General features: G+C 39.5%; 1 protein-coding gene across 1 annotated transcript in view; it reads left to right on the top strand.

Annotated features, from left to right (window-relative positions):
• Crtc3 (CREB regulated transcription coactivator 3) overlaps positions 1-12,862 on the top strand; it is a 107,826-nt gene that overhangs the window by 54,390 nt on the left and 40,574 nt on the right. The window contains exon 3 of the mRNA XM_046437951.2: positions 4,643-4,762. Coding sequence (XP_046293907.1) covers positions 4,643-4,762 — 120 coding nt within the window. The remainder of the gene's footprint in view (positions 1-4,642; positions 4,763-12,862) is intronic.

Raw genomic sequence — 12,862 nt, 5'->3', positions numbered from 1 at the left:
CAGGAAGCAGGAGGGAGAGAGGAGGGAGCCACAGACAAGACAGTTCCCAAGGGCATTCCTCCAAGAACCCACTCCCTATGAACAGGTCCCACGGCCTACAGTTTCTACCACCTTCCAATAATCCACTTAGATTGATGAAGTTAGAGCCCTCAAGATCCAATCATTTCCAAAATCCCCACCTCTCTATATTGCTGCACTGGGAATCAAGTGTTCAAAACATGAGCCTTTGGGGAATGTTCCAGATCCATACCATAAAACCCACTCAACTTTTTTCAGCCATCATTCCAGGCTGCAGCTGTTCAAGGTGATGAGGTGTGAGCAACAAGTAGTGCCTCACTAAGATGTAGGTCTCTTCAGGGAGATTGGGCGGGGGGGGGGGGGGCTCTGAATGCTGGGGAAGCTAACAAGGCTGCTGCTGCTCCTCCAGATCACAAAAAGTGGTCTTCAGGGTGACCTTGACATGATCCTTCCTAGTAAATCCAACCTGAGGACAATGCTGACATTCCTTCTTCCTGCTAATACCCAGGTATTCCTGGGAGACGGCATCTTATTTTCTCAGCAAGACTGTGAGGAAGTTATCATCAGCATCTTTCCTATTTTATGGATAAGGAAGATGAAGTAACTTGTTTGTAAGTGGAGGACCCTGAGCTTGAACGTGGAATGTTGGTCTTATGAACATTAGAAATGGAATACTATATAATTATTGAATTAACAAATATAAGTATTATGAAATATATGGGGAATTGTTTATATAATAATAAGTACAAAAATAGATATCAAAAGAATACATACTCTGTGGGTATAACCATATAAAAGTTGGAAGTACTTGGCCTTTTGGGGTGGTAGAGTTTTATCTCTTTTTAGGAGGAAAGATTTATTTTGTTTTAAAGTTGACTTAATAATACATTTTTAAATAACAAAATTTTAACTTTCAGTAAACAAGAGATTGAAACGTGGTGGGGAAAGGAGAATTATGTGTCTGTCACTATATTTTTTTAGAACTTAGGGGCTGAGCACTGGCAGAAACATTTAAAAAACCCAAACCACAGAGAAAAAAAAAAAAGAACTTAGGGGCTTTGACCAACTGGCAGATAACCATGCTGTTTGACAGACTTCTTCATTTTTTTTTTTTTTCTTGCAGTGCTAATCTAGGGATTGAACCCAAGACCTTGCACAAGCTAGGCAAGAGCTATACCTCCAGCTCCCTCCTCTTCACTGTTCAACCTCCTCAGTGCCCTGCTTCCCTAGCTGAACAACTGCTCTACCTCATTTGATGAGCAAATTAGGTCCCTGTGAATTGAGAAGACTAAAACCAAATATAGTTTAGATTGGATTAAGATCAGATACTACAGAGATAGTTGAGGTTGAGCCATGGTGAGGAAGAGAAGAAAATATCAAATGTCAACCGAGATTATTCCCTGCAAACTGAGTCCAAGTAGTAATAAGGGATTTGAGCCAGCAGAAGTTAATGCTAAAGAGGCAACTGTAAATAGAAAATATAGGCATGATAGGAAGTCTAGATGACATTTCAGAGCTCTTTGCTTTTGGAGACCCCTTCTAAAGACCCTCAGCTATATATGTTGGCCTCCCAGAGCCCGTCTGTCAGTAACTGTGCCCTGAGTCTATTCAGTGAAAATTCTATATTTTTAACTACATTTAACACTATTGTAGTGAATATATCATCATATTTAACAAAGGGACCCTCTCCAGCTTTTCGGCATAGAAGCATCTGTCTCTTAAAATTATTTCAATCTTGCTTAATCAGGTTTCTTTTTCTTTTCTTTCTTTCTTTTTCTTTTTCTTTTCTTTTTTTTTTTTTTTTTTTTTTTTTTGATACCAGGGGATTGTACCCAGCAGTGCTTAACAATTGAGCTACACTGCCAGCCTTTTTAATTTTTTATTTTGTGGCAAGGTCTCACTTTTGCTTAGGGCCTCTCTAGGTTGCTGAGACTGGCTTTGTACTTGTGATCCTCTTGCCTCAGCCTCCTGAGCCGCTGAGTTGACAGGCATGTGCCATTGCACCTGATGGAGAATCAGGTTTCTGATAATAAAATATGCTACAGGCATAATCCTCTTAATTAGCAAAAACATTTCTATGTTTTCATTTTTGTATTAATAGTAAGTATTTTTATTTAGATATATTTTTGTTTAAGTCATATTTCCTGCCATACAACATGAACATAGTTAAAAATCATTAAACATCTCTTATCCCACATATCACTAGGCCCTATAACCTAAAATTATAAAAGGATAAATTTTATGTGGACAGTAGCCTAAAGATTATGTATTTTTGCCCAAGTCAATAATGTTGTAATTATTTTTTCAAGGTAGACTTAATAATTTTAAAAAATAACAAAAGTAATGGTCATATTTTAAGTCAATCTAAAGATTTATTTGATTTTGAAGTCATTCAAATTTTAGAAAAGAGGTAAGTCCTGCTTCAGTATCTGTGCCTTTATCAGATTTTAGACTTATAAACTTTTCATTTTGAAAAAATTTCAAACCTTGCAAGAATAGAACAATGATTTTGTGTATACCCCTTCACATAAACTCACTAATTGTTAACATTTTGCCCCATTTTCTTTCTCTTTCATTCTCTTAATATGTGTGTATACATGCTATGTCTACTTATTTCCTGTGTCTCTTAACAATAAGGAATTCTTTTACCTAACCATGGCCACGCTATAATGATCAACTAAAGGATATTTTATATTAATGTCAGTATCATTTACTGTATAGACATTCAGAATTTGCCAACTATGTCAGTATTGTCATTTATAACATGCCATATATCCTCATCTCCTTTAATCCAGAATAGTTCCTTGGGGTTGTTTTGGTTGTGGTCTTTCATGACTGCAATTTGAGAAGAAGACAGGCTGTTTGTTCTGCAGAATAGTTCTCAGTGGGGGCTTGTCTGATGGTTCATGAGTGATGCTGGGAACTTCTCGTGGCATCATTCCTCAAAGCACCTGATGTTGGTTTGTCCTATTATTTTATAGGTATTTCAATTTGTTATTTCTTAGAATAGTATGTCCTGTTACATGAGATCAAATCCAGCTTATCTGTTGTAATAAATGTTTTTCTTCTAGCTCTGAAATTGTTCCTTACTACAATCTCTTTATTTTACAAAATCATAGATTTGCTTTGTGGAAATAGGTTGGAACTGTTAAACTAAATTAGCCTAGACTTTATCAGCCCTCTTAAGTGAAATAGGAGTAATTCCCAATATGAGAAAATCCATATGTTTAACAAAGAAACATTAGCAATTAGTTCTTAACTAAGGAAGCTCCCTTATAAAAACATTCTCTCATAGAATTCCTTTCTTGGTAAGCTAGCTAATTTATGTAGGATTCAATTTACCTAAAATAAAATATGTTTTAAATGATAAGTATGTGACCCAATGGACTGTTAATTTGTTTGATTTATTCATCTGACAGTGTATACATGTATCAAAACATCACATTATATGCTGTAAATATATACAGTCCTCTTACCTCATATTGAAGATTAAACCCAGGGGTGCTTTACCACTGAACTACATCCCCAGCCCTTTTTATTTTTTTATTTTGAGATAGGATCTCATTCAATTGCCAGCGTTGGCCTCTAACTTGTTATCCTCCTGCCCCAGCCTTCCAGTAACTAAGATTATAGTCATGTGCCACTGTGCCCAGTTATATAATTTTTATTTACTATTATACCTTAATAAAACTAGGGGTAGGGTTTTAATATAGGGGTGGGTTTCATATAGTTAACAACACATCTATTATGTAATGTTGTATACACATTGCCCTGTTCTGTAATATTTAATGGTGCAGCCTGGAATTTGGTCTTGGACAACCAAAAAGGTTGCCCTTTATGATGCAGCCTCAAAAATGTCAAGCAATGTACCTCAAGCATTGTTTAACAAAGGATTTTGGATTTATTCACCATGGATTTGCCTCAAATGTTTTATAGTTTCATTTGTATCCTTTGGGAAACAGAGTTGCGTGTTTTCCACTTATATTTAGGCAGTATTCCTTTTTTCCTCTTTAACTCAAGGTTGCAAACTTAGATGTCCGACCTAATGAGTCAGGGAGGTGATCCTGGTGTGAGTATTAAAAGCAGGAGTGTGGGTGTCCCACCTACAGGGAACCACTACTGTTAGCTTCAGCCATGTGGGACTGTGGATCGATATGGCCACAATGTTCTGAGTTTTCCCTAGAAGCCTCAAATCCAAATTTTTAAACATTGTGAATCCAATCAAAAATTTAAAAGACTGTGCAGAACAAGTTGATATCCCATCACTTATCAGTGTATTTTTATCTTAAATATATTTCTTTTACATGTCTCATACATCAGTGTTTTGGGGATTTGGTACATGAATTCATAATACAGGGTATATGAATCCCCAATTCTCCACCTCCTAATTGTGACAATTTTATGTATCATTCTTTCTGCTTTCATCTTAACCTGATAAAATTATTTTAAACTATTCTGTAATTGGGTAGAAATAGTGCCACTCACTACATTATTTTATTTACCTTGACTGAACGCATGCCAGTTATAATCTCAGTCTTTTCATCTGTTGTTACTAGTTTTTGCTCTTGAGGGTGAGTGGCAATTCCAAAGTCAGAGGCTAATTCTTCTTTCCATATCTCTACAGCCATCATTTCATCAAGTTGATAACATACGTGGAACCCGCCACCATGGGTTGGTGGAGAGGCCAGCCAGAAACCGCTTCCACCCCCTTCACCGAAGGTCTGGGGACAAGCCAGGACGACAAATATCCTTTATCACTGTCTGAAGGGAGTGTAAGTTTTGAAATGTTTGAAAGATTTTCAGAATTTATCTTCCCTATAGTTCTCCTGCAACCTCAGAATCTTCATTTTATCTGATGCATGGAGGCAATAAAAGTAAATGATTCAAAACTAGAAACATCTCTACAGCTTTAGGTGTTTAATTTATGAAAGCATTGATAACGTTCAGTTTCATGAGATAACTGAATATAAACAACATGTGATTTATTCAGCTTAATCCCGAGACTTCTCAGCATTTTCTTCACAAATTGTCAACCTGAGAGTTAAGCCTGACTTTGAATTGAGTTAGAGAGATTTGGTCCACCCAGCAAAAATGGATAGATAGATTTGTGATTCATTTGTATTTCTGTTGACCTGGTGACCTGATTTTGGAACTGAAAGAAGAAATCTCATACAATTTTCTATTTGTAGATGTTCAAATTCAATAAATGACAACAAAAATATAAACTTGGTATTTAGGAAAAATAGTATATCATGATGTATACTTGACACCAAACTCTGTGTTGCTAAGTAGCAATAAAGACAAGGAGAAGCAAATTCACCTTATAGTTTTATTTAACTAGTACTTATTGGCGGGCGCAAGAACAGGATGGAGGTACTGCTGCCTGACCAGCATGGTTCTGAGGGTTTTGGGGATACTGAAATGAGATGGATTTTTGGGGAGAGGACACAAAGGTGTGCCAGGAGGGCCTCTGTATCCCTTCACTCTTCTCAGAACACAGGCACAGGGGTGGAGAAAAGAGAAGAAAGGCGTGGTGAATCTCGCAGAGAGCTGAATTCCTGGCAGTGATGGTAGGGCTGGCTTCACAAGCCTAGAAACCAGGAAGTGGGGGAGGGCACTTATGCTTACTGAGCACCTACCCATACCAGGCACTGTGCTGGGCAAGTTATATGTCATTTAGTCCTCAGAGTTCATTGAGTCGTTTATTTTTTTAACCCCCATTTTCCCATGAGAAAACTGAGTGTTGTAGTAACTGGTCCAGGATTCCACTGCTGTGGTTGGAGGAGCCTGGGATCAATCTAGGTCCAGCTGAAGCCCAGCTGACGCCCAGCTGTACTCCTGCCCTCCACCCAAGTTCACTGGTGATGAGGACTACATTGGTACAAGAGTGACTCTGGTGTGAAGAGTTGTGGTGGGTATACATAGAAATCCCCAACTTCCTGGCCTCAAAGCTTTTCTGGTTTTTAATGTCTTTGGAATAGAGGATAATGACTCCAGGGAATGTGATTTCTCCCTTCTCTCCCATCCCCAGAACAACACATTTGGTCCCTTCTAGTTTTGTACATTATATGGCCATTACCAGGGAACATGAAGGTGACACATGATCTTGATTCCTTTCTGGAAAGTGTGCTAACTTTAACACAAAATGCAAAAGGTAAAAGGGGACTGAGGCAATTCAGCTGATTGCGCATGTGGGGATGGAGTAGTTTATCAGAGCTGGTCCAAATTGCTTGGAATTCTCAGGCAAAATATTGTTTCTTTGCCTGATTTAACAACACAGTGTAGGGCTGGGGCTGTAGCTCAGTGGCAGAGCACTTGCCTGGCACATGTGAGTCACTGGTTTCAATCCTCAGCACCACATAAAAATAAATAAATAAAATAAAGATATTGTGTCCATCTACAACCTAAAAATATAAAAAAAAAAACACACAGTGTATTTTTTTTTTCTTAAATTTCTTAATATTCTCTCTCTCTCTCTCTCTCTCTTTGTTTTTGGTACCAGGGATTGACCTCAGGGGCACTTGACCACTGAGCCACATCCCATCCCCAGCCTTATTTTGTATTTTCTTTAAAGACAGGGTCTCACTGAGTTGCTTAGTGCCTCAGTTTTGCTAAGGCTGGCTTTGAACTTGGGATCCTCCTGCCTTAGTCTCTGAGCCTCTGGGATTACAGGTGTGCACCACCACATCTGGCCCCTCTTTCTGTTGTCAGTGTTCTTTCATATGTTGTATGTATTTGTGTAAATATGTATGTGTATGGCCATCTCACGTACTTTCTAAAAAATGTGTAGTCTATACACATACATGTATGTATATATGTATATAGCTTTATTAACCAAAGGAATAGATGAGGGAATTGAAGAAAAGAGAAAGAGAAGAATGTTCATTCACTTCAAAATTATTTGTGAAGTGTCTGCTAGTGGACAGGCACCATTTTAGACACTTTAGTCATAACAGTGGAAGTACTGTGGTCCCTGTCCTCAAACTGCTTATGGTCTAGTGGTGGCAGTGAAACCAGCAGGTGGCCAAAGCACAGTGTGGTGCTGGAACTGAGGCAGCTCCGGAGCAGTGTGGATACATAGGAGGGGCAGCTCACATGTCCTGGAGGACCAGAGAAGGAGGGAAATCAGAGGCTTGGAGTGTGAATAAGAAGGGGTTGATGTGTCCATTTATTCAACAGATAAATATAGCACCTTCCCTGTTCCAGGCATTGTCCTAAGCACTGGGAATGCAGTGATAAACTTTACCCACCCTCTTGAGTTTCCGGTTCTTTGGGAGATGACAGATAGCAAAGAGGCAAAAAAGAAAAAATGAAATTAAGGAAAGTGATTTCAGATAATGAAATGTGATATATGAGAGTAAGCAGTTGGGCAGGGACTGTTCAATAGTGGGAACGGAAATGAACAAAGTTGCAGAAGGGGTTGTGCTGAATGTTCAAGGAATCCTGTCTCTTCCCAGGTAATATAGTCTAGGGGATAACCTGACTCTATATACAAATCAGTTTGTGAAAGCATCAGCAAAAACGACTCAATGAACTCAGGACTAAAAGACATATTTGTGAAAGCATCAGCAAAGCTCATAGACTCCTAAGGGAAGGAGAGGCCAAAACCAAATTAATATACAGGTAAATTTGTTCAGCAGACAATCTGAGTCTGACTCACTGATCATCAGGTCTCTCTCTGTGGTCCCTAATTGGGGTCCTGAGATTGGACATTTGCTGATACAAAGAAAGTTCTTTGGCTTAGTTCTTTAGTCCGGCTACTCACTGATGAAGCAGTGAGTCTCTTAAAGAATCAAGGGACCATGAACTTCAAGTAAAATATAAAAGCAGGATTATGATTTTACATCAAAGGTGTTAATTTATTCAGGAGAACTTGGAGGAGATAAGCCTAAGTCCTTTACTTACATGGCCTGTTTTCTGTTGCTTATGAAATAAATTGCTTAAAATGGTTGCCTTTCACATGTCTGTTAATATTTATTTTTTTAGTTGTAGTTGTACACAATACCTTTATTCCATTCATTTATTTTTATGTGGTGCTGAGGATCAAACCCAGGGCCCGGCATATGCTAGGTGAGTGCTCTACCGCTGAGCCACAATCCCAGCCCCTCTGTTACCTTTTTTTAAAAAAATTTTTTTTTTTAGTTGTAGATGGACACAAAATCTTTTATTTTTATTTATTTATTTTTATGTGGTGCTGAGGATTGAACCCAGGGCCTCACACATTCAAGGCAAGCGCTCTGCTACTGAGCTGCTACCTTTTTAATGAAGTTGTATCATTTGAAAATATGAAAACTGTTTTGAATCTTTGTTGATAGAAATAGGAAAAAATGTATTCAGAATTCTGTTATCACATTTGTTTTCTTGGTTTGGGTGTTATAGAATGAGCAGACTGTCTTAGCTAAGAGTTCAATCTAGGGATATAATAATCACAAATGAAACGAACATTGTTCAAAAAATAATCCAGCTTCTTCCCAGAGTGGGCAGCTACAACAAGCAGATCCCAGACATAGAGATTCCTCCTACTGTGGGCGGCCATACTGCAGAAAGGGCTAGAGTAGTGGGCTGTGCTGTTGACATGGTGGCTGCCACAAGCAAAGGCCAGGGCACCACCACAGCTGGGCCCTGGCTGGGCCCCCCACAGGCAGAGAGGTGCCACCAGGGTTTGTTCCTGGCCGGGGGCCTGGGCAGGAAAGCTCAGACTACAAACTCTTCTCCCTGTTTACAGCTGCCAGGCTGTTAATAGCCCTCCTTGCTCCCGTTCCCTGAGGTCAGTTAGCATGCTGTATTCCATACGCCTAACACTCACATAATATCAAGGGACAAGGAAACATTATTAGTCTTTAGAGTTTTAAGGGAAAAATGTTCTTGACTTAAAATTCCACATGAAGCCTATTGCCACCCATGAGGAGGGAAACAGGAAGATGCAAAGACTCAAAAAGATTCTGCTCATATACCTCCTTTAAAATTCACTTTAAAGGGCTGGAGTTGGAGCTCAGTGATAAAGTGCTTGCCTAGCATGTGCGAGGCACTGGGTTTGATTCTCAGCACTCAGATAAATAAATAAAAGAAAGACACATAGACAACTAAAAAATTATTTTTTTAAAAAAATTGACTTTAAGTTGTATTCAAGAGGGACATAGTTAGAAGTTAAGGGACAAGAGGATGTGGGGTAACAGTAAAGACATGGCTGAGAAATTAGAAAGGAAAAAATTGTGACCAGTTTTATATATTAAATGTGACTCTGGAATTTGTCTTGGTTGGTGGGTTCTCTTAAGCAGATTCCAAGTCCACTGACCTTGCCAGTTGCATGGAAGGTCACAGGCCTCAGCCACAAAGTGTGTCCCTAGGAGAACAGAGTTTAAGAGGGTAGAAGAGATAATGGCTGACCTCCAGAAGGCTGTTCTAAGTCTGCCCCAGGTGCAATTACCAAATGGAGACTGGAAGCCAAGAGAAGAACCCAGGCCTTGTCAGCCTGACTAGTCAGGCAGCACACAAACAAAAAAAAAGACAGGGTGGAACTTGTTTTGAGATTCTGTGGCTCAGTGACTCCGCCCACTATTGGTAAATGGCCCACAGAGCCTCTCTTATCAACAAAAAGAAGAGCTATTCCCCTTCTGGGGAAGAGGGAATGAGAGCTGTTTCCTTTAACACCCTCTTGTTGTGAGGAGTTGGGTCTCCTTGTCCATGGATTGAACTTTAGAAGGATTTTCTTCAACTGACCACAGAGACTTGGAGAGGGAGGAGAGACTGGTGATTCTGAGATCCCAGCTTGAGCAACTGAATGGATGGCCCCTCATTGAATAAGATGGAGCATAAGAAGAAGGGCAGATGGCGGGTGGGAGAGGGTGAGTAGCAATTGGTTGAATTTTAGGTGGCATGTGAGGTGTCTGATGTACTTTTTTTTTGTACTAAGGATTGAACCCAGCCCTTTTTTTTAATATATATATATATATATATATATATATATATATATATATATATATATTTTTTTTAGATGTAGGTGAACACAATATCTTTACTTCATTTTTTTTAATTGGTTGCTCAAAACATTACAAAGCTCATGACATATCATCTTTCATACATTTGACTCAAGTGGGTTATGAAGTCCCATTTTTACCCCAAATACAAATTGCAGAATCACATCGGTTACACATTCACATTTTTACAAAATGGCATATTAGTGACTGTTGTATTCTGCTACCTTTCCTATCCCCTACTATCCCCCCTCTCTTTACTTCATTTTTATGTGGTGCTGAGGACCGAACCCAGGGCCTCATGTGTGCTAGACAAGAACTCTACCACTAAGCCACAAACCCCAGCCCTCCCAGCCCTTTTTATTTTTAATTTTGAAACAGGGTCTCGCTAAATTGCTTAGGGCCTCACTAAATTGTTGAGGCTGACCTCGAACTTGTGATCCTCCTGCCTCAGGTTCTTGAGTTGCTGGGATTACAGCCTCCAGTGTGATTTTGGAATAGAAACCAAGTAGGCAGTTGGAAATTGGGACTTGTGGTTCACAAGAACTTCTGGGAGCTAGAGGCATGGATTTGAGAGTTCCCAAGGTAAGGATGCAGTGAAGGTAGGCTTCTCCACCCAAGGGGGCACTGGTCAGAGGCTTTAGCTTCCCCCTGCTCCCACACTACTTGGTACCCTATAGTCTCATCCTGTCCCTGGAAAGTAATGCCAGTCATTGTAGAATGAAGCTGCAGGACCTCAGGGAACATCTGTTGGAAGGTAGAGGAGTAAGAGCCAAGGAGGGGAAGATAAAATGTTCATGGTAGGTATAGGGACATTTTTTTAGACTCAATTTCTATTTCTATCCATTGCACCCACCTCTTCCTTGCTTACTTTTTAAGACTTAACTAGCTAACTAAGCTTAACTGCTGAAGGAGGTACTAAAGAAGGAGCCAGTGTGACTTCTTAAAAACCCTAGCCAAGTATGGTGGCACATTCCTGTAATCCCAGTGACTCAAGAGGCTGGGCAGGAGGATCACAAATCCAAGACCAGCCTCATCAACTTAGCGTAAGCAACTTAGTGAAACCCTGTCTTAAAAATAAAAAATAAGAAAAAAAGGCTGGGACTATGGCTCAGTGGTTAAGTACCCCTGGGTTCAATCTCTGGTACCAAAAAACAAAACAAACAAACAAAAAATCATATCCTGGAGGCTAGCAGGGAGGCTCAAGGGTGGCTCAATGGTAGAGTGCTTGCCTAACATGTACAAGGCCCTGTGTTCTATCCCTAGAAAGAACAAAATATCACTCTGTATCTTGTGCTTCTCTTATGTTTGTATGCCAGCAACTAGCAAGCCCTCCAAAGCTGCTTGTTGAATTAAAAACAAATTTAAGTTTACAAATAATGGTAAATCATTAAGAACTCATTAGTCCCCATATTTTTTAAGTTTTATTTTTGTTGAGTTTAACTGTAAGCTTGTAATTTTAGTGATTCTCTTGGTACCCACACTTGGGCTTTAAAAATACCTACCAAAATAAATGAGACAGTAAGAAATAATAGAGCTCAGAGGTCACACATTTAAACTTTTTTTTTGGCAGGGGGCGTGGGTACTGGGGATGAATGAACTCAGGAACACTAGGCCACTGAGCCACATCCCTAGCCCTGTTTCGTATTTTATTGAGAGAAGGATCTCACTGAATTGTGTAGTGCCTTGCTTTTGCCAAGTCTGGCTTTGAACTTTCGATCCTCCTGCCTCAGCCTCCCAAGCCACTGGGATTACAGGCATGCACCACTGTGCCCAGCTACATCTTTTAACTTTTGATACCTCATCTTAATCATGTGAAAAATGTCAGGAATTTACTACATTTTCATGTTGTTAATAGACATCAGGAAGGTTGAAATGCTCTCTAATAGCTCAACATTGAAATAACCAATATTGGGTCATTATAATTATGTCACTACATTCTAATTTGAATTCTCAATACTGTGTAGTCAGACTTAATGGTTTTAAGGATGGCAGTGTAGTGAGGAAAATGGTAAACATTTGCTTCATGGAATTAAGTTTTTCTGGGCAGATTCATCAAATCCTACAGAAAAGAAAAAGCAGCTAACCACAGATTGTGAGACTCCCTAATGGCCTTGCCAGCTGTGCTCATTGTCTCACAGGGCCTTTGGATTTTTTTTTAATATTTATTCCTAAGCTTTAGGTGGACACATATCTTTATTTTATATTTATGTGGTGCTGAGGATTGAACCCGGTGCCTTGTGCATGCTAGGCAAGCACTCTACCACTGAGCCACAACCCTAGCCCTGGATTTCTTTATCACTTTTTCCTCTTCTGTTTCCTCCTGTGATCTGCTCTAACCTTTACTTCACATACATTAAGCCTAATAGCAAAAGTTGAAGAACTACCCTTCTTGAAAATATCTGTTTTATTGTATTAGCTCAGGGTCAGATTAAGAAAGAAGATGATGAGACATGACAAAGAAAATGAATACCTAGAAGAGGAAACTGCAATTTAATGCTTCTCTGGGCAAAGGGAATGTTTTATGCTAAATCATTAAGAACTCATTATTACCCATATCTTTCTAATTCCAGATTCTGTATTCCCTTGAGATGCCCAGCCTAGGCATACGCAACAGGTACCTTCTCCATTAAGAATCCCATTCCCCCCTGAGTCCAAACCAGTGATAATTTCTTTTCTAGCACCTGTCCTTCTTCCCAGAACCTTCCAGGTATATATAGTTTATTTTCTGGGCACTTGGTGCTAGTTCAGTCTTTACTGTGTGACTTTGTGAAGAGCTCTTGAACTTTGGAGCCAGTGAGCTGTACATTTGACCCTTCATCTGCCATGCTTGCTGCCTTGGATTGCTCAGCATTTCTAGGACTAAGCCT

This window comes from Marmota monax, unplaced genomic scaffold (assembly GCF_021218885.2).
Source record: "Marmota monax isolate L192 unplaced genomic scaffold, Marmota_monax_Labrador192_F-V1.1 WCK01_AAM20220418_F8-fsc00005, whole genome shotgun sequence".
NCBI classification, from domain to species: Eukaryota; Metazoa; Chordata; class Mammalia; order Rodentia; family Sciuridae; genus Marmota; species Marmota monax.
The sequence above is the reverse complement of the archived record's forward strand: the minus strand, read 5'-3'. Positions and strand labels throughout refer to the sequence as shown.